The sequence below is a fragment of the Cryptomeria japonica genome, chromosome 8 (assembly GCF_030272615.1).
Source record: "Cryptomeria japonica chromosome 8, Sugi_1.0, whole genome shotgun sequence".
Taxonomy (NCBI): domain Eukaryota; kingdom Viridiplantae; phylum Streptophyta; class Pinopsida; order Cupressales; family Cupressaceae; genus Cryptomeria; species Cryptomeria japonica.
The window spans coordinates 321,750,508-321,771,725 of record NC_081412.1 but is presented as its reverse complement, the minus strand read 5'-3'; the positions used below and the strand labels follow the sequence as shown (position 1 = coordinate 321,771,725).

The window sequence follows — 21,218 nt, the reverse complement described above, 5'->3', positions numbered from 1 at the left end:
ACACACTTAAGGATCTGTCGTTAAAATGACACTCTACGTTTTCAACAACGAATTCTCTCCCAAACTCGTGGAACCAATAGGTCAGTTTAATGGCTGACGAAAGGCTTGAACACTTCGTGAAGTGCGATAACACACACGCACAGGACTTTGATTCTTCTCTTCCAGGCATGCCTCCCATCTCCAGAAGCCATCCTTTTATTCACCAAAAATTGGTTTTATTCCCGTAATAGTTAAGAGAATAGTTATGGTGTTAATGAAATGCTTTATTAAAAATGCTTTAATAAATAGGAACATATGATATTAATTATTTATATTAATGAATGAAATATTAATATGAAGTAACTAATATTTTCCACGTTTGACCACATTTAGACCACATTTACTAGGGGACATTACATTGTGACAGAAATTTGGAGAGGAAAGGATCAAATTTCTAATCTCTGTGAGTTTTTTATGAGTAAGCACCTCTTTTTCTAAGTGAACACCTTAGTTGTGTGCTACATCTAGAGTTCAACTTTTCCTCCTCAAACTACCAGGTATGTTAGTAGGGGTTTTAAGTACTTCACTTGTTTGTAATAGAACTATTATCAAAAGATTGATGTACTCATTTTCAATAGAAATCTGATAAAAGTATTGAGCTTAAATGTGATTTCAAAACAGTTTTCAATCTATTTTTTGTTATTTGAAGGCATTTATCTTCTTTCATTCAAAACTTTAAACAAAAAAAAAACTACATCTTCTGCAACTTTTGTCTAGCTCTGAAAGATCACATTCAAAAAAAGCATATAGTGTTATTAATCTAATTAAAGAACATGTTGTCCTCATTTTTGTTTTCGAAAATGAAGGACCATTACATGAAATTTTTGTCAAAAAATGAAAATTTTACTCTATGGCGTGCTTCTCGAGGCAGAATTTCGCCTAATCCTTGGACTGACTTAATCCTCAGTCCATCCTCGAACTGAGTTTCGAATTTCGTCACATTCTAGGTTCGTTTGCTATGTCTTTCCTTCAATTTCAGGTTTTTTCTCCCTGACAGCAGGTGCAAAATTTTCCTTAAATTGCAAGTTTTAATGATTTCTTTTGTTTTGGTCTTTGTAGGGAAATTTTTAGCTAATTACAAGTGCACTTTATTGAAAAATAAGAACTTGTAATTTGTTTTTTATTTCCCCCTTGTTGCTTTTTGGTTATTTAAGTTATAATAGGGATTTTTTGGATAAATTACAAGTTAACTTGTAATTGTTTTGAAAAACCCCTATTTTAATGTCTTTTGCTTGTAATAGGGATTTTTAACCTCTATTACATATGTGCAAGTTATTAAAACTTGTTGTAGGGATTTTATTTTCCCTTTACAAGTAATTTGTAACTTGCACATCTCTCTCCAAAACCCGATTTTGCCTAGAAATGAAATAAAGTGACATTTAAAACTTGTTATATTGCCCAAAAAACCCGATTTTCTCTATAAAGTGCAATTTGGAAGATTTTAAACTTGTAATTGCATTTTTAAAACCCGATTTTGCCTTGTTGATGAAAAAGTGCAATTTTAAACTTGCTATTTTATCTAAAAAACCCGATTTTCACCCATACATGCAAAATCAAACTTGTTCATCTTTCTTAAAAACCTGACCAACCAAGAAAAACGGATTTGTTGAAGATTTCAAAGCAATTTTTGTGGAAATTTGTTGGAGATGCAAGGTGTTTAGGATTCCATCCTATTCTCATGCAATTGCAAACATCTTTCACGCCATTTGGGGTTCTTGTTTGCTGGTTTTCTGCTAAAATCACCTTCCACGTGGTTCCTTGAATCCACATTTTGAGGGATTTTTACTCCACAAATCTGCAATCTCCTAAATCATTTTTGCCTCTCTTGCCTAGGCGTTGAAGTTAGAGGGAGATTGTAATGTTCCCAATTTTGCGAGCATCAGAGTTCGGTGGATTTAGCCTATTATGTGACCCTCGTAGGCTGATAGGATGGATAGAGGGTCTTGAGGGAGCTTGGCTTGGCTTCAGTTGTCAGATTGTTATCAGTTGGCTTTCGTTCAGACTCTATTTGCTCGGATTGCTATTTTTAGCAGTTTTTAGCACTCAGCGGAGCACCCCTGCTATTTTTAGCAGTATGGTCTGGTCACGTGCATAATCACTTCCTTCTTCGTCAGCTTCAGACGGTTCGTGCATCGGGCATATATTGAGAGAGATATTAATATTTAATTGATTTAATTAAATATTAATTATTTGGAGCTTATGTTATAAAGTTATATTAAGTGATTTTTGCTAAAGGGGTCGCCCATCATTGAAGGGGCCACTTTTAATTATATTTTATAATTAAAAGTGCTTTCGAAAACTATTGAAAAATTAAAAAGAAAAGTTCGAATTTATTTAAATAAAACCTAATTGAGAAAATTCGAACTCTTGAGGAGATATAAGGGTTTCATTGCGATTTGAGATCATTAGGTTATGAAATGGATTTTTGATCAAGTCTTCTTCCGGAGAACGAAGCCAAGGGTTTCAGTTGTCTACAGACATTGGAGAACGAGCCATCTTCAGTGTTGCAGTTTAGAGGCTGTGAAATATCAGCTGATCTATTGCATTCAGAGAGATATCTTCATTCAGAAGTTATCACAGAACGTTCACAGAGTTTTCTTTCAGCTTGCTGCAATAATCAGGTTTTTTCATCAAAATATCATTGCCTTTTTAGTTGCATGTTATCGGATCTTATTTGTAATCATTGCAGAAGATTAAATAATAGTCTGGCATCAGTATTTGAAATAGATTATGTTGTTTCCAAAGCTGTATTATTTTATTTAAATTTACATGCAATTTCTTTCAAAATCGCACTTCAATGGTTTATTCAATAAAAACCTTCAAAAATAAGCAAAACAGACAGTTTCAAAAAAACAGTGAGAACAGGGGTTTCTACAGAGATTTGTCCACTTCTTGTGCCATTTTGCTTGCATTTGATACCACGTTTTTTCTGCCCTAGGCATTTTGGTAAAAACATGGCAAGGGTTTTGGGAGTTAATTCATTACTTATTTAAGGGATTGTTTTCTTCATTCAAAGATTAATCATCTTGTTGAAAAAGCATTTTCAGATTGGAGCAAGGTATGATTTCTTTCATTTTCATGTTTCATTTTCTTGTTTTCTTGTTTTCTTATTTTCCTTTCTAGTTGTAAATTTGTAAATATGTTGTTCTTGCCCCCAAATATCGGTTTTGTGACAGATTTTCCCCCTTGATAAGCAATTTTTGAATTGCATTGATCTTCCCCATTTTCCCTCTTTACTTGTATTCGGGATTTTAAATCCCAATTGCAAGTTGGATGAAAATCATTGTTCTTCCCTTACGGTTAAAAATTTTTAACCATCTTTTGTTGAAATTCCAGGTTGCAAAGATGAAAAATGCCCATCCTTCCAAAATCGGGTTTTAGAACCAGATTGCATGTTCAAATTTCTTCCCATTTTCATGAAAATGTCATTCCCAAAATCTTTCCTTTTTTATCCACCCATAATGTTTATATCCGTACTTTCCGTTCACGTCATTTCCCACAAGTCTAATTCCCATTTTTCACCCATTTCTCCATTTACCATTTTACAAGTATACTTGCATTTGGGTTTTAAAAATCTGATTGCATGTGCGCTCTTCCAAACTTGTATACTTGTAAAATTTTCCCCAAGATCCGAAATTGGTCAAAGTCAAGATTCCTGGCATTTCCCATTTATTTCCCCTCTTTCTCTCACAAAATCGTGAAGTGCAAGGGTTGGAGTTCTTCCCATTTGAAGAAGGAAAAATGTTAGTTGCAGCTGATTATGATGTTGCATTAACACTTTTAAGTCTTCATCGCAGTATACCAGGTTGTCTTTCAATGTCAGATTTGCCGTCATCTCCGATTCCAAAAAAGATGAAGTATAAATATGACAAGTACCAAAATGAGGTTTCACCTTCTGTCATAACCCCTCTTTGGACATTGGATTATTGTGATTAAATAAATACGATAATTAAAACATTTATTAATTAACATTTAATAATATGGGAAAATCGTCTCATTTATGAGACTTCACAATTTTCCTCTAAGTGAGAGGGTTGTCATAACCCCACATCCTGGTGATGTAATCAATAATAGATTTTGTGATTCTTCATAATAATAATAAATTATCATTTATTATGTAATTAATAATATTAATAGTAATATTAATCATTCATTAATATAAAAATAATATTAATATTATAATAAGACTGTCATATCCTCTCCTTGATCGTAATATATATCCTAAATGAAGTAATTATTAATATTAATTAATATAATAATTACCTACAAATGATTATTGGAAATTTATTTATTAGATATTATTATTTAATTAATATTTATTTCTAATAATATTCTTGAGATATTCAAATAAAAATAAATTAATATTATATTGTAAACATTAAATTATGTTAATATGAAAGACATGTTTGAGAGCAGTGATTATACTAATAAAGGATTAATATATTACACAACGATAAAGAAGTGGTTAATACATTTTACAAGGATTATGTTTGAACAATAATTATAGCTGGAGTTACTGTATTAAAGGAGCATTAAGACGGGCCCTTACAAATCAACAAACTATTATTCCAAGCTGGGCGATTATTTTATATTGTTCTAAAGATGGTTACATAAAGGTGTTTTTATCATTCAAATGGTTGGCTAAATATGAGGGGAGATAACAAGTAATAAATAAGATAATATGTGACATGAATGGAGGGACATGATTTCTGTCCAGGCGGCAATATTTAGAGCCTTAGGAATAGTATCTAAACCATATTAGTGAAGAGCCGTGTTTTAAGATAAACAAGGTCAGTGATCATATACATAACTAAAGACAGTAGATGTTACTTAGAATAATTTATATATTTAACGGAGGATTGATTTATAAAGGTGCATCGATTAAATATGGATCAAACATTAAACTAAATAGAAAATAAGAATCAAATAAAATAATATGTTTAGGGATTAGTATTACTGCCACGTTAATTATTTCTATTTTGGAAAGAGACCGTTCACCAAGGGATATGGTGAAAAGATGTGAAACTCATAACCGATGACCATTTCATGAACCGATGCCTCCAAACCAAAGAACACGATTCACGACGAATATGCAACAGCTATTCCTAATGAATAGGTATATTGAGGAATATTTGTTTGTTGAATAAAGATTAGTAATTGAAAAGGTATATCCCTCTTAAAAGAGATATCTATTCTAAAAGCTACGTCTCTTTGAGACAAGAAATACATAATGGGATTTGATTATTTGGACGGAAGGGAAGGAAGGGTAGAAAGGTAAGGGTTATTTTTTTCTGAGTTTGGAGCAGACTTTGGGGAATAAGACAAGGGAGGACAGCAAGGATAAAGTGCTGACAGAATCAGAAATGTGGGATGCACTTAATTGTTATGTTTAATATACGAAGCATGATAATGTTCTTATGCAGAATTTAATAATAATATAATAATAGAAAATAATATAATATAATTACTATAATATTTTATAAGAACTACTCTTCAGTGAAATATAAAGTATAGTACTATACATATATATAGAAATAGTGATTTGAAAGAACAAGTAAAACTGAGGTTATAAATCAGATTGAATTATCAATTCAATATCAGAAAGAAGATTATGTTGTCACTGACCGGATTCATGTTAAGATAGTTTTGTCCCCTAATCATTTTAGTTTAAGTCATAAGTAGGGACATTACACCTTCTCAAGTTTCCTCTCCTTTGGATCGCATAAAAGATACAGAAATAGGGCATGTGGACATGTCAGAATTTGACAGAAGGGTGGAGGATCCGCTGGATAGCAATATGCAACGGCTATTGGACAGCCATATCCATCACGCATCGTCTTTTCCAGTGGCTGCCCTAGAACCTGAATTTGTTCTCGCTTGCGTCCATCACTTTGACAAGGAGACAAGAACCATTAAAAATGATAATGGTGAAGCAATAATCCGCCTTGACGCAGACACAATTGAGAAAGTCTTCAGAATGCCACCAGCACCTGTTTATATGGAGATCTCCAAAGATAGTGCAGCTGAGTACTATGTGAAAAGGGAGAAGGACTGCAAACGTCATATTAACAGGTGGATTCATGAGCCACGAGCCGCCTTCTCAAGGTGGGCTAAGTTGTACCGCTGTGACTTCAAATGGGAAATTGGGGACATCATTACTCTCCTCAGCAGGATAATGGGTCTTGAACATTCTAATGTTTTTGAGCCTTAGATGTACCAATTCGTCATGTTCATAAGGCAGTCCCATCATATATCATGGGGAGAAGTCATCAACGATGCCTTGTCCGAACAACTTGCATTAGTCCCTTCCACCATGACTTTCTATATGAATTCATACTTAGTGTATTTGGCAGCGTCACTCAGACATTTCCTTGGTCTTTCTACCAAGGGTGACCGCTCGCTTATACCGGTATGGGAATACTATGATCAGCTGCCTTTGAGACCCAGCAGATTGCATTTCAGAAGAGTTCAAGATGCATTTTTCGGTTACTTCATGTGTCAGTTTGACAGAACCTTGAAGAACAAAAGGGTATCAGATGAGGCATGGGAAAGAGTGAAGTATGGATGCCTGTTTCTTCAATTCCCGACCTTTACCTATATGAGAGTCGGATGCTATAGTGGGCAGCCATACATGCTCCCTAGATACCCAACTGATAAGATCATTCTTATAGAGTTGGGAAGACAGATCATGGCTGTCCACGCTCATCAGTCCGTCAGACATAAGGTTGGAATGGGGATTTCTACAACAAACCCATTGAAAATTGGTCGGTATTCTCTTGTCACATTGGTCAAAGCCAAGGCTATGGAGACTGAGATGCACGAAATTAAGCTCAAAAGGTTTAAGTCCAGAGCTGATTTTGATTACCGGGGTATGAAGGAAAAGATCAAAAAATCCTTCGTCCACGTGCATCATATTGAGGATATTTGGGTAGATCTCCGTACAGAAGTGGAAATTCTAAAGATGGTTTACTGCAGGCTCACTGTTAAGCAAGTTGCTGATTTGAACTTGGTGGATATTCCACAAGGGATGATTGATGATGGGCATGTACTTGATCCTGAATATATTTCACGAAGGGTTGAGGAAGCTCCACTTTCTTTAATCCAATGGTCACACAAGGAGTGCATATCCATTCTTGAGAGATTTCAACCTATCTTGGCTAACACCAACACTTGGCTGAAAAGTAATGTTGTTAGACTCATTAAAATCAAGATTGAAAAAGAAGATGATTCTACGGGGCCTCTTGGACGTAAGTCTGAGATTCAAGTTGACAACAAGGAAGGCGCATCATCTTCTGGCACCAGGATCAAATTGCGAGTTAGCCGGGCAGTAGTGCTTCCTCCTGAGGAGGCGACAGTTCGTGGGAAGGAAAAGTCACGGTTTCATGTTCAGGTGATCAATCTTGATAATCCAGAAGAAGGGCAGCAATCTAATGATGCTCCTAAGTCTCCAGCTTCGGACTCACCTCAAGAGATTCCTTCCTCATTTTCCACTAAGACGCCCCTTTCTCCTCCTGACTTAATGATGGAAGAGTCTCCTCAAAATGTCGTTCCTATTTCAGCATATGAGCCACCTCCTGATCATCAACAAGAGAGTGTGTTGGAAGTTCCTGAAGATACTCTTGCATGTATCCAGCTATCAGAGATTGATACCTCCACTTCTGGCTTTGAAGAATTTATGAGGCAATCTTCATGCCCATTGGTTACTGAGCAAACCGTGGTCGCCATCCAAACAGATACTCCTCCCAGGATGACCACGGCTGTTCAAACAGAAACTGCTTCTCCTTTGCTTACAGCTGCTACTGAAGGAGAGTTGATGGCTTTACCTCCATGGCTTAGTTCTTTTACTCCAAAAAGGAAGAAGCAAGAAATCTCACCCGATGCCTTTGATTATTAGCAACTTAAACAATCTAGACCAAAGGTTGCTAAAAAGGCCAAGACTATCTCCCGAGTAACTATTGGCAGCAACAAGATGAAGGTAGTTGAAATTGTTGAACCTCTAGCAGATAAGCCGCTTGAAGAGATGTTAGCTGCTGATTACAAAGTTACAAGGGTAGAATTGGGCAAGCAAACACATGAAGTGGTTAAACATGATGCCCAGTATTTTGTAGCTTCACTAGTGCAGCGATACAATGAACTTCTAGCTAAGAAAGATAAGCTAGAAGAGGACAACCGGCAACTTGTTGCAGCTGTTCGTAAAATCACAAAACCAACCGGTGAAGTGAGTAATTCTACAAGTCCTTCCGAGGCACGAGAATCAATCCAGGGAGTTGAGAGAGCTGCTCAAAAGGTACAAGCACTAGAATCTTGGGTTGATCAGCTTCATAATCTATCTGCACAAGTCTTAAAGGAGGTTTTCCAAATGATGGCCAAGTTGAAAATCATTGAAGGACAATTGAACCAAGTTTCTGATACTTTCAAACGGAACTTGGAAAAGGTAGAAGACAGCTTGACTATTTGGCTTAAAATTCCTCAGAAAAAGTTAAGCATTCTTCTAGAACGTCACGTAATTCCTTCAAGAGTTGTATACTTGGAATATCAAGAGCTCTTGGAGAACAAAGCCCTTGTTCTTAAGTCACTTATTGAAGACATTGATGATGCTATGAGGCTGCGAATGTAAGTTTTTCAGGATATGGTCTCTCATTGTCAGAAAGCTTCTTGCACCATCATAGGTCATCATGGAGAATTCTTGATAGAAGGAAAGGTTCTTTCAGATCTACAGTTGAAGATCCGTCAAGAGTGGAAAAGCGAACCATTTTCAGCAGCATCCATTCAAGCCTTAGTGACTTATCAAGGTTGCTTGCGGGAAATTCAGTCTTCCTTTGAGAGAAATAATGTCACAATCCTTCGTTGCAGCGATGTTGTCGTCAAAACCATGATCGTGGCCAAGAACACCCATGAACCGGATCCTGATGAGCTGCAAATGATCATCCAAAAGTTCGAAGGATTCATGTCTTTGCATACTGCAGCTTAAGTGTTATTTTAACACTTAGTTGTATGTTTTCCAAATTTGTAATCTTTTAAGTTGTAGTTTTTCTTTTGACATGTTACATGTAAAAGTCTTTTTGTAAATTGCAAGATAAGTCATTACTTGCACTTTTGTAATTACATGTAAGGCAACTACAAGTTGTGTTCAATTAGGACTGTAGTTGGAATAAGTTATAGTTAGTTATTAAATAAGTCTTGGTGGTGGAGAGAATCTCTCAAGTTAGTTAGGATCCTCCCACCTTTTTCTCAAGGCTCCTCTTCTGTAAATACTTGAGGGGTCTATTGTAATTTTTATCTTTTGAAAAGCAAGCAAAAACTCTGCCAAATTTACAGCAAAGAAGTCTTTGAGCTTTCATGTGTAAATTCGAGAATTGAAAGAAATATAAGGAAATCGCTCAAGCTTTGAGTCTTTGTGCTTCATTCTTGAGTTTGTGTTCTATATTATCTTTTTTGCAAGTGTTTCTTAAAGAGATTAATCGCATTTGATTTGCAGTCTTTGTGCTACAAGTATTTGAGGTTAATATAAATTAGAATAAATATTCTTTTGAGAGGAGTTGTACGTCTTTGTGCTTGAACTTATTCTTAAGAGAATTTAGGAGTAGATTTTGTGAGAAATAGTTGTGAGTCTTTGAGCTTATACTACTTCCCACTATTTTATGTAGAAAAGAATAAGATATTGCAATCTTTGAGCTGTTATAATTTGTTCTTGATAGCATTAGTATAGAAAAGGGTAGATAGGGCTTCATATAATCAAGCCTTTTAGCTTGATATTGCTGTCCCGTCCCAAAGGAAGTGACGAAAGTCTTTGAGCTTTCAAGAAACTTCATTTCCTTTCTCTCATTTCATTTCGAAAGTTGTTACTGTTGTTTTATATCAAATCGCTATCACTTTTCTGTGAAGAGAAAAGGATATTGTCTTTCTTGAAAGAAGAAGAAAGATTGTTGTCCCATCCTATTTTGTTTTTAAAGTTGTAGTTAGATAGGGGGATCCTTCCCTTAATTAGGAGAGTTTTACTCACATGCTACCTTCCCTTAATTAGGAGAGTTTTACTCACATGCTATGGTTGAAACCACAATTTTGTATACTTCTCCAAGTGTACAAAATTTTCAACCAACAGAACAAGCAGGTGTTCTTCTCCTACTGCTCAAAAATTCAGTGTCCTAGAGAGGGTGGGACATTACAGATAATATCAAACTGAAATAAAGATCTAAAAATAAATATGAATATTGTCATCAAAATAGATAAATCATTACAACCGTCAGTGGAATAACAGAATTATCTTCCCAATCGTAGCCACAAAACTTAGATTGGATGCACAGGAAACCTCCCAATCACAAATACAGGATGCATAGTCAGATTGGAAATCCACACACCTATTGCAGATCAATCTATTATCTTCAACAAACACCAACCAAACTAGATCTTTCACTACCATAGCTTATCTTCTTCAAGAGGGATTGCGTCCTCAAGAAGGCTGAAATGGACCAAGTCCAAATCTCCAAAAACACGCCTGGTTACAATCAATGAAATGAATAAACACAACCTGCTCATACAATCCTCTCAATGCTCATTTATAACTTTTTGAATGTCCCTTGGCTTTCCATTTTCCCTTGCCCTTTCATTTTCTTTTCTTTTATTTCACTTTTGAATTAAAGGTGACTTTATTTGATTTCCCACTTTATTAAGTCACATACGTAATTATATGATATTATCCTTATGATGTAATTTTTTAAAGGAATAATATTAAATAATTGCATTAATGGCTTATTAAATAATTAAACATGCTTTTAAGTATTTAATTATATCTTAAGCCAAAAGGGGACATTACATCTCATCTCCCTGAACCCCAAAACCTGACCTTCCCTTCCTTTTCAAATTTCGAGATTCGAGGAACCAATATACCCCTTCCCTTTTGTGAAGAGGTATCCCATCTCCCTAAACCTCAAAACCCGACCTTCCCTTCCTTTCCGGATTTCGGGATTCGGGGAAGCGGTCGACCTCTTCCCTTTTGGGAAGAGGTATCCCATCTCCCCGAATCCCAAAACCCGACCTTACTTTCCTTTCCGAATTTCGGGATCTAGGGTAGCAGTCTACCCCTTTCCCCTTTTGGGATGAGGTATCCCATCTCCCCTAACCCCAAAATCCGGAGTCCTCCTATCTCCTTCCTCTCTTCCCTTTGGACATCGAGGTTCCCTCCTCTCCCTTGCAACGTTTTCCTGAAGGCTCGACGTCTGACATTCGGTGACATCAACACTTCCAAATGTCATGATCAACATTCAAGGCTCTTAACGCTCCACCAACTCCTGCAACTTGCCTACTTTCATTTATGGATCTACAAGGGCGCATTTAATGTTTTTTGTAGGATTGCCATCAAGTTGAGTCCAAGGCCATGCTTATTTATGGTTACTTGATGGCTTTCATGTCAGCCCTATACACTCTAACTTTGGAATGTCAAGCAATCTACCTTTTATAAGTCTTTTCTTCTTGGTATTGCTTTGTTAGGGAATGGATGTGTTTCTTGCATGCACAACCATGTTAGATCCGTACACTTCCCTATTTTCGCGGATTGGCATTCCTCTGCGTATGCCAAAGTCAAGGCTTCCCCTCTTTGACCATGGGTCTCTTCTCTGCAACCAGTTTGCTATATATAGGTTGTGAAGCCTCATTGTAAAGGGTTCTCTCCCTGATAGCTTGAGCTACTTTATGCTCTTTCACTTCTCTTGAAGATTTGTGTACTTTTTTGCATTTCTGCAACTGTAAGTTTAGCTATTGGCCTGAGAATGAATTGAAATCATCATTCTTGCCTCTCTTCAATTTATGCATGTTGTGTATGTTTTCTTACCTCCATTATAAGTGTATGTTTTGCAACTTTCTCTCACGTATGTTCATAGCGACCTCATGTGTTTTCTAACTTCATATTTTTCAAGGGCCAAGTATGTGCTCACATTCATTGATGACTTCTCAAAGCATACATGGGTGTACTTTCTTAAGTACAAGAGTTATGTCTTTGATTCCCTCAAGAGGTATAAGGCATTTGTGGAGAAGTAGTCTGGTCTTTCTATAAAGCAGATACACACAGATAATGGGAGGGAGTATGTCAATCAAGCATTTCGAGACTTTTGCCTTGAGCATGGCATCCAACATTAGTTTACAGTTCCTTATACCCCTCAGCGGAATGGTGTTGCCAAACACAAGAACAAAACACTACGGGAGATGGCTAATTGCATGATTCCATCCCGAGATATGGATGCAGCTTTTTGGGCTAAGGCAGTGAATTGTGCTTAAGGAAGCTTGGCCCCATGTGTCTTCATTCAAAGTTTTTGGGAGTGAGGCTTGTGCATTCATACCAGATGCACAGAGGAAATCCATGGAGAGGAAGAGCCAACCACTGATCTTTGTTGGCTATTGCGAGTATTTTAAAGCGTGCAGGTTGTTTGATCCTATTTCCAAAGAGGTCTTGTTTTAGCGAGATGTCTAGTTTAAAGATCGCTATCCTCTAATGGACTCTCCATCACTAACTTCTCTATCACTTTTACTCCATCTCTTGAGGATTCTTTGCCTTTTGAGGATAAGGATGGTGTTCCAATTCAGCCCTCACCACCTCCACCACCACAACCCCAAGTGGGTCTACGATATTGTTAATGCAGTTGGAGATGGGCAAGTGATCCTTCAAATTCTCGTCGCACTCGCTCACAACTTATAGGGGTTTCTCTTGTGAGTTAGGCCATTTCTCTTGATCCTGGAAAGTATTCAAATGCGGCAAGTATTCCTAAGTGGGATATGGCTATGGTAGAGGAGTATTCTTCACTAATGACGAATCACACTTGGGATCTTTTTCCTTTTCCTAAGGGAAAAAAGTTGGTGTGGTGCAAGTTGGTGTATTGTAAAAGTATGTTGCAAATGGTTTAATTGATAAATATAAGGCTCGTCTTGTTGCTAAGGGGTTTTCACAAGTTAAGGGCATTGATTATTCTGAAAATTTTGCTCCTATTGTCAAGATGGATTCCATTCACCTTGTACTTTCTCTTGCAGCTTCACAGTGATGGGCAATATATCAGATTGATGTGAAGAGTGCCTTCTTGCATGGTGATCTTCATGAGATCTATATGGAGCAGCCACACGGTTTTGTACAGGACTCTTCACTTGTTTCCAAGCTTCGGCATTCATTGTATGGTCTCAAACAAGCCACTTGGGCTTGATATGAGAAGATGGACACCTTTTTGCTATCTACTGGTTTCTCATGTTGCCATTTCGATCCTACAATTTACACTCAACGATCGGAGGAAGATCTTTTGATATTGGTCTTTTGTGTGGATGATTTGATTCTTACAAGCAGTTCTTCTTCCATGATTCAGAGTGTTCAGAGAGCAATAATGGAGCAGTTAGACATGACCGATCTTGGTGTTCTACATTACTTTATTGGTCTTCAAGTTATTCAATCTTTAGATGGGATTTTCGTTGTTAGCAGAAGTATGATCTTGATATGCTTCAAAGATTTGTCATGCTTGATTGCAATCCTACCCCCACACCATTTCAATTAGGTGTTGTGTTGTCTTCTAATTGTTCTACTCCTTCAATTGATGCTACATTGTACAAGCAGTTGGTTGGCAATCTTTTGTACTTGATACACACTTGTCTTGATATCTCCTTTGTGGTTGGTCTAGTTTCTCATTTCTCTCACGATCCACATGAGAATCACTAGAAGGCAACCAAATGTATCTTAAGGTACATTTAGGGCACATTGCACTTTGGCATTCATTATACATCAAGAGACTCTAGGATTGTTGGCTTCACTGACTCAGATTGGGCTGGTGATATTAATGATCGGAAGTCTACTTCTGGTTTTGTTTTTTGTCTTGGTTTTGGCCCCATTACATGGACTTGCAAGAAGCAATCTGCTATTGCATTATTATCTACTAAGGCTGAGTATCGAGAAGTTGTACTTACTAGCTAGGAAGTTCTATAGTTTCATCAATTGTTGACAGAAATTGGTTTTCCTCCTAATAGTCCCACAACTCTTTGGTGTGACAATCAAAGTGCCATTCACATTTCTTGCAACCCTGTGGAGCATCAAAGGACTAAGCACGTTGCACTTCATTCAATAGTTAGTTTAGGATGCTCTTCTCACCTTGGATTACATACCTATAGAGGAGCAAGTTGTAGACATCTTCACTAAACCCTTGCCATCCCCACATTACCTTCAGTTGCAGTCGATGCTTCGAGTAAAGGAAGTTGTCCATGGTGGGTCTTTATGAGGCCTTCGTTCCTTTTAGCAATACACCTTTCTTTTCATGCATTGCATCTCTTTCTTTTGGAGGGGGATTTTTTTCCACATGGTTTTTCTCCTTTTCTCCATTAAGAGAGACCTCTTTTTTGCAGATGGGTACCTCATCAGACCTTGTTGCCAAGACCCATTTTATGCATTCATGCATTTAGAGGTTTTCACTTCTCCCTGAGTTTCACTTAAGGGGGGATGTTAGAGCATTTTTAACTATTAGTTATGTTTATTTGCTTAAGTTCACTTAGTTGTGCTTCTAGTTTAGCTATAGTAGAGCTTTTTTTAGCTCCTCATGCTTTCACTTTAGTTCTCCTAAATTTAGCTAAGGGAAACTTTGTGCCCTTTAAAAGAGGCTAAAGAACATCATTATGCATTGTAATATAATTATGTAATCTTTGTTTTTGAGGAATATAGCATTCTTTTGTGCTGCTCTCGTTTGTGGAAGGTGTTCTTGTTTGCTATTTGATCCTGTAAGTGCTTGTGTTGCAAAATTCAACAGGAGCACTTTTTTAGCAAATAGTCCCAAGGAATGCACTTTTGGAATATAACCATGGCAAAACCACTTAAAGAACTCTTTCAAGGTTATAAGCAATTTGATACTTAGACATTTTTTTAAAAGTGCTCTTTCGAGAATGGTTAGCCTAGCAAAAGCACTCTAAAACCTTTGCCAACTAACTTTTTAGCTCCAACTAGAAAGTTTCATGCTTTTGGGATTAAAGCCACTAGCAATGACAATTTATTTTTCACTTTCATTTTGGCAAAAACATCCAAACCATGCTCCTGAAGGCACTCAACCTTGGTAAACTCACTTAAAGCTCATAGTTTTGGGGATATAACCACATTTTCATACTTGGTCAATTTTCATGCCTAGCAAACTGCATCCAAAGAATCATTTTGCCACTTTGCTTTATACTTAATCAAGTTTCCATGCCTCACAAAGTGCTACCTAGGAGTCATTTTGACAATTGATACCTGTGCAATGTTTTGCTCATTTGACAACTTTTCCACTTCATATCTTGACATCTCAACTCCACACTTGTCCATTGACATAACGAACAACCATTACCTTCTTAGGATGATGTACTTCACTAACGGCATTAAAAAGTGACGAAGGAACATCAACATTCAATAACTTTTATGTCAAACCAAAAAGAAAACTTGTTAAATCAAATGACAAGGACTCTGATACAAACAAAAAAAATTGAAGGGATACGGCACTGGATACCATAGTTATAAGCTTCAAATATATTCACAAACAGTCATTTACCTTTTTATTAAAGTATCCAAAAATATAGGCTTCCACTTTACCAAACTACCAATTGCTCTTACAAACATTCAACACTGCAAACTCAAAAAAAAAATTATGGTCAATGAGGACCTTTATGCTATGACATGTTTTCTAGCATCTGAATTCATGGCTTTGTTCTCGCTGAGAAAGAGCATACAGTTGATCCTTTAATGCTCTTAAGGGTATCCTTTGATCAATCCATTAGTTCAGAAACTAGAATGGAAGCATAATTTAGTAATATTAGGATATCAACTCAATTCCTACAAAGCAGATTTAAATCCAACAGAAGAAAGAAAACATCAAGAATGACAAAAGCTTTGCTCAGTTATTTATTACAATAAAAAGTTATTACCGACTCAGAATAAAATACCAGAAGTGGGGGAGAGAGTTAACATTCAAAGCTAGACATTGCAGTTTGGCTAGAAGATTCGCTCACTTATTTATTACATCAAAAGATTACTACTGAATTGGAAAAGAAATATCACAAGGAGATGGCTTAACATGAAAATCTAGATGTTTATGTTTGGCAGTTGGAAATCAACTGCCATGAGCAACACCTGTTGACATTGATACGAATACTAATGGTAAAGTAATATCCAATGAAGAGCTTTATGCTAGCAAATTTTATGTGAAACACCAAATAACACTAAAAAGACTTGTAAGGACTCCACATGCAAATCATCAACTATGATTACCCAAAAGTTTTATGCAGTTTATCAGCTATGATTACTCAAAACTTAATCATACATAAAATGCATGAACAAATCTATGGTAAGGGATATATAAAGATTCCATTTGTAATTAGACATGATTATGCCTCATGTAATTTAAAAGGCTCATAGACACTCACTGCAACATAATAGTAACAGCTCTGCATGATGGTAAGGTGTATTCAACAAGCATATCTTTTTTCCCAGTTGATAATAGTGGACCCACAGTAGCCCCCGTATAGTCTTCTTGCTTAGGTTCAACCAAGCAGTTTGAAATCAAACCAAACCCACCAGCTGGCTTCCTTGAAATTTGTTTTGTTTGTTCTTGAGATAAAATGTCTGCAAAATCTAAGAAAACCGCTTGTAAGTCAGAGTGCTACTACAACTTAAAACTTGAGTTTCTTGGAGAAGTAAGTTAAGATGAATACAGCAAGGGCCATGGTAATCACAGTACAATATAGGGCTATTTAGCCAATCCATGCATTGCACATCAGTTAATCTTCAACATTGATTAATACTCTTTTTAAAATCTTCTCCCAGAATAAACCTATACTGTGCACTGAGCAGTATTTTTAATCGGGGCCAAATGTCCTTCATGTTAAGCGTTATCACTATCTCTGAAGATACCATTTAATGCTCGTAGGGAAACATACAATGAAACTATGGTCCTTTAAAATTTGGCCAAATTTCATGCAATTTTAGGTATGAAGATGCCCTTGACTACATTATATCCAATCAGTTTGTAAGGACAATGATCCTTGAAATATGTATAAATGACATGTGGGGGTCATTAGAAATTACAGCACAATTTAAGACTAATTAACTAGAAAGTGTATTATTGGTCAGTTAATCTTCAACTTTGATTGATACTGCCTTTTTGGAATGTTCTAATATAATCCAAACTGTGAAATAAATGGCACACTTAATTTTGTGGAAAGTACGTCACATTGGACATCATTAAATGTTTAAAAATGCTAGTAACTGTTTAAGAATCCCCTTCTCGAGCATAAGCTGTTGGTGACCCTTAAGCTATTGTCCTAAGTTTTTTCCAATAGGGTACTGGGTGTTGATAAAGGAAAAATAATTTAAATAATTACATTAAATTGTGAAAAAGAGTACCTTTGATTAATATTTTAATTGAGAACTTACATTTAATTTTTTTTAAAGGTGTTTTGAGTGTGCTGATAGTGTCACTAGGCTCAAAGGTGTTGAAAAGTGGTTATAAAAACACTTTATATTATCTTATTAAGGAAAACTAAATTTTTAAAAGAAAAAAAAAAAGAAAAATGACAAAATATTTTTTTTTTAAGCAATGAAAAAGCTAAAAAAACTTTTTTCAAAAAAGTAAATAAAAAGCCAAAAAAATGTTTTATTTCCTGGAAAATAGCTTTATGTAAAGGTTATAAAAGAAGGTTGGGTCTTCAAAAGAAGGGTTACTGTTGAATTTTAATTGTTTCTTGGAGAATTAACTTTGTTCTTCTATTTACCTAAGTACGAAAAACCCTATTGGTAAATCAAGTTTTGGGGATGAAAACCCTCCTAGTTGGTTGTGTGGTTGCATGCAAGAATCACCATCGAGCTGAAAGTTGCCAATTGAGTTTCAGACTAGTGGGTATTTGTCATGCCCCCGCTTTGACAATAGATACCCTAATAAAAGAAAATTGTCTTTCCAAAGACTTCACAATTTTCTGTTCTCCTAAATCGAACTTAGACAAACAGGAACATGAATAAACAAGAGGATGCATCAATCAGCTAGTTTATTCAACAATTCATTAGACTAATGGTTCTACAAAAAAGAATGCAAGATGACGAGGCACCGGTGAACAAGGCAGCGAACAATAAATGTAATGTCCCCAACTAGAATTTACCTTAATTCAGTCCTGAGACAACAGTTCCACTTAAAGTGAGGATTGTAATACATTTATAAATATAATTTTATCAAATATGAGGACATTTCATTATAATATTTAATTTAAAATTCCAGAATAGTTTGGAAGGTAGAACTTATCTTGATAGCTTTTTCTGATTTATATACTTGAGATATGTGCTTCTATATTGTAAACTTCTGCTCTACTAGAGAGATCTAATTCTGAAAATAAATAACTAATAGAAATCTTCTGTTATATTTTTTTAATACTCTCCACACAATTCCTACTCTCTTTAAAATATTATTTTTATTCCCATACTCCACACACGTATCCTTAATGTACATTTACTTATGAATGAGACATTTCTCCTCGTGCGAGGTGGTGTCTCTCTTCCTTGCTAAATCGCCCCTTTTGACAATCGAATATTTGACTCTTGGTAAATGCGCCTTATGCGGATAATTAATCGCTGTTTTGATAATTCTTTCCTTTAATTTCATGGTTCACGATGAGTTAGACTTTATCGCTGTGCCATTTGATTTGTCCTCTATCATATTAGTTACTGTTTCCTATGAGGTCGCCTTACAGGAAGTCGGCTTCCAATTCCTTAATCGTACCTTTTCACCAAGTAATCACCGCTTATGCCAAGTATCTTGTGTTAGACCATCTGATCGTATTCTTCATAAGTCATTGCCAACTTTATAGAGTATTGCTGTGTCTAATATTGCTTTATAAATACGCAAAGTGTTGCTGTGATCAGTCCAATAAGACCTCACAATTGATACGATTGCTTGTCTAATGTAAATGCTTATAATGGCGATTCTCTAATTAATGTTATTTCTGATTTAAGTCTTAAGAATTATGTGATATTGGATCACTACTCATGATGCCTTCCTTATGAATATGCAATCTTTGTTTTCTATCTGCTAGTGAATAACTTTCACTTGAATCTGCAAGACCGATTGGATTAAGATTCAATACTAAACTGAATTCCCGTTATATTTTCCCCCCTTGTTTGAGGGATTGTGAATGCCTTTCATATCTTATTTGAGGAATGACAAGACACTCCGTGAAAGACACTTCATATGTCCCTTTATACTTGTATCATTCCATAATTCTCTTAATCGCTGCCTTAATCCTAATTGGGTTCGTACATGCACCCATTCATTATTAATGATCGTTATTGTCTTAGATGATATCTTACTTCTCCAAATATAGATATTAATTGTCATCAGTTTGCTAGCTGGGATTGTATTAGTTCAGACATCGATCTATGCAAATTGTCGATACAATGCCTTAGCCGATATCCGTTCCCTTCTTCATTGATGCTGCCATCGAACTATGATGTTTGGCAACCATTCTATCTTCATTTAGGCTTCTTCTAACTTGTCTATCAATAAGTCAATAATATTCCAATCACTATTGAATGTCTTCATATTTAATTAGCTAGCGTCAAACATTTCTAATAATTATATGTATAGTATCGCACCATTCCATTCATTATTCTTCATCGGGCTTCGTAATAATAATTCCATATTTCAACCCGTTAATGGGTCGCAAAGGGTTAATCCTTCTAGGTTGGTGATTAGACCAACTAGTTGGTCCCCCTCGGATCAAGGATGGATAAAACTAAATTTTGATGGTGCATCTCGTGGAAACCCGAGACCATCGAGCGCAGGTTGTTTAGCAAGAGACTGTAATGGAACGATTATTGTTTGATGTAGTCAACATTTGAACCTGGACACTAATAATGAAGTTGAAGCTAAAGAAGCTTCCTTGGCGGTTCAAGTAGTGAAAAAACTTGGTGTTGATAGGCTCCTTTTGGAAGGCGACTCCCAAATTGTAACGTAGGCTCTAATTCGTGGAGAAACACAAAATTGGAAGATTGACAGAGAAATTAAATGGATTAGAAGCCTCCTCAGTGATTTTCAAGATTTCAAAATTTCTCATACATTAAGAGATGGAAATAGAGAGGTGGACGAGTGCGCCAACCAAGGTTTTAAATTGCAGGTGGGTGAGCTCAGATTGGATACACCCCCACCCAACAACTAAAACAAGAAAATGACATTTGGATGTTTGGATAGCAACAATAAGTTTGATGTTTCACTCAAGGATGAGATGTAGTCCTGTAAGCATTTAATGCTGCGGGGTGGATGGTACGACTTACCTCCAAATTCAACGCACGAAGTCAGAAAATCCTACCAAATCTATGACGGATTGATTTGCTCCAAATCAAGGCATTCTCAAAGGGCAAAGGTGGCGGTGATGGCTTGCATCTCAAGTGTGTGGATGTGCGAAAGGTCTTTTCCATTTAATTCCGCCAACTTTGAGTTACGAGTGCATTTACGGCTCCTCGGTTGTGGACATTTGAGGTGGGTATGAATTGGCTTCTTCGACAAACCTAAGCTTTTTAATGTTGAAGAGACTCTTTTGAGTTTTTTGTGACGCCCTACAACTCTAGTCAATCTGAACCTGTTGTGAGCTACAATGGAACCAAACTTTTCTTTCACAGCCACGAGACCAATGATTGCGTTTTGGGCCCATATATCTGATGAATGGTTAGCAAATATCTTTCGATTTGAGGAAAAAGATTTTCTTAGGAGAGTGAAGATCGTACTCGATGATGAATACATGCGAGGCAAATTCAAGTACAGAACCAATGTTGAAGTCGGCTCCATGTTTGTGGTATGGTGCTTCGAACTGGAGTGCAAGGGGCAAGTGGAAAGGATAGTTCGAGGGTGCGTCCGTGAGGAATGGTGTGGTGGTTTGGATAGTTTTCTGAGAACATCTAGAAGTGGCTCGGGTTTTGTGTGCCCTAACGTTTCATGGATACATGTCAGTGAGTTTATGCCTCCATTGCGCCCCTACATTCTTTGGAGTGTGAACTATAATAAGGAGGTCCGTCGCGCCTCCACCCAGGTTGGGATGCATGGATTGGAGTATCTAAAATGGTGGTAGAAACAGAAGCTCAAGATGGAAGGGGAGAAGTGGGGACCTGTTGATGTGTGTTTTATGCACATAACATTCAAAATAAAATACCAAAGTACTTTACC

At 36.4% G+C, this 21,218-nt stretch overlaps 1 protein-coding gene across 2 annotated transcripts in view; it reads right to left on the bottom strand.

Moving 5' to 3' along the window:
• The window catches only part of LOC131061537 (calmodulin-lysine N-methyltransferase), a 197,140-nt gene that overhangs the window by 161,508 nt on the left and 14,414 nt on the right, over positions 1 to 21,218 (bottom strand). The window contains exon 2 of one of the 2 annotated variants that reach the window (XM_059209799.1): positions 16,441 to 16,648. In XM_059209799.1, coding sequence (XP_059065782.1) covers positions 16,441 to 16,648 — 208 coding nt within the window. The remainder of the gene's footprint in view (positions 1 to 16,440; positions 16,649 to 21,218) is intronic. The other variant, XM_059209800.1, reaches the window with a different exon arrangement.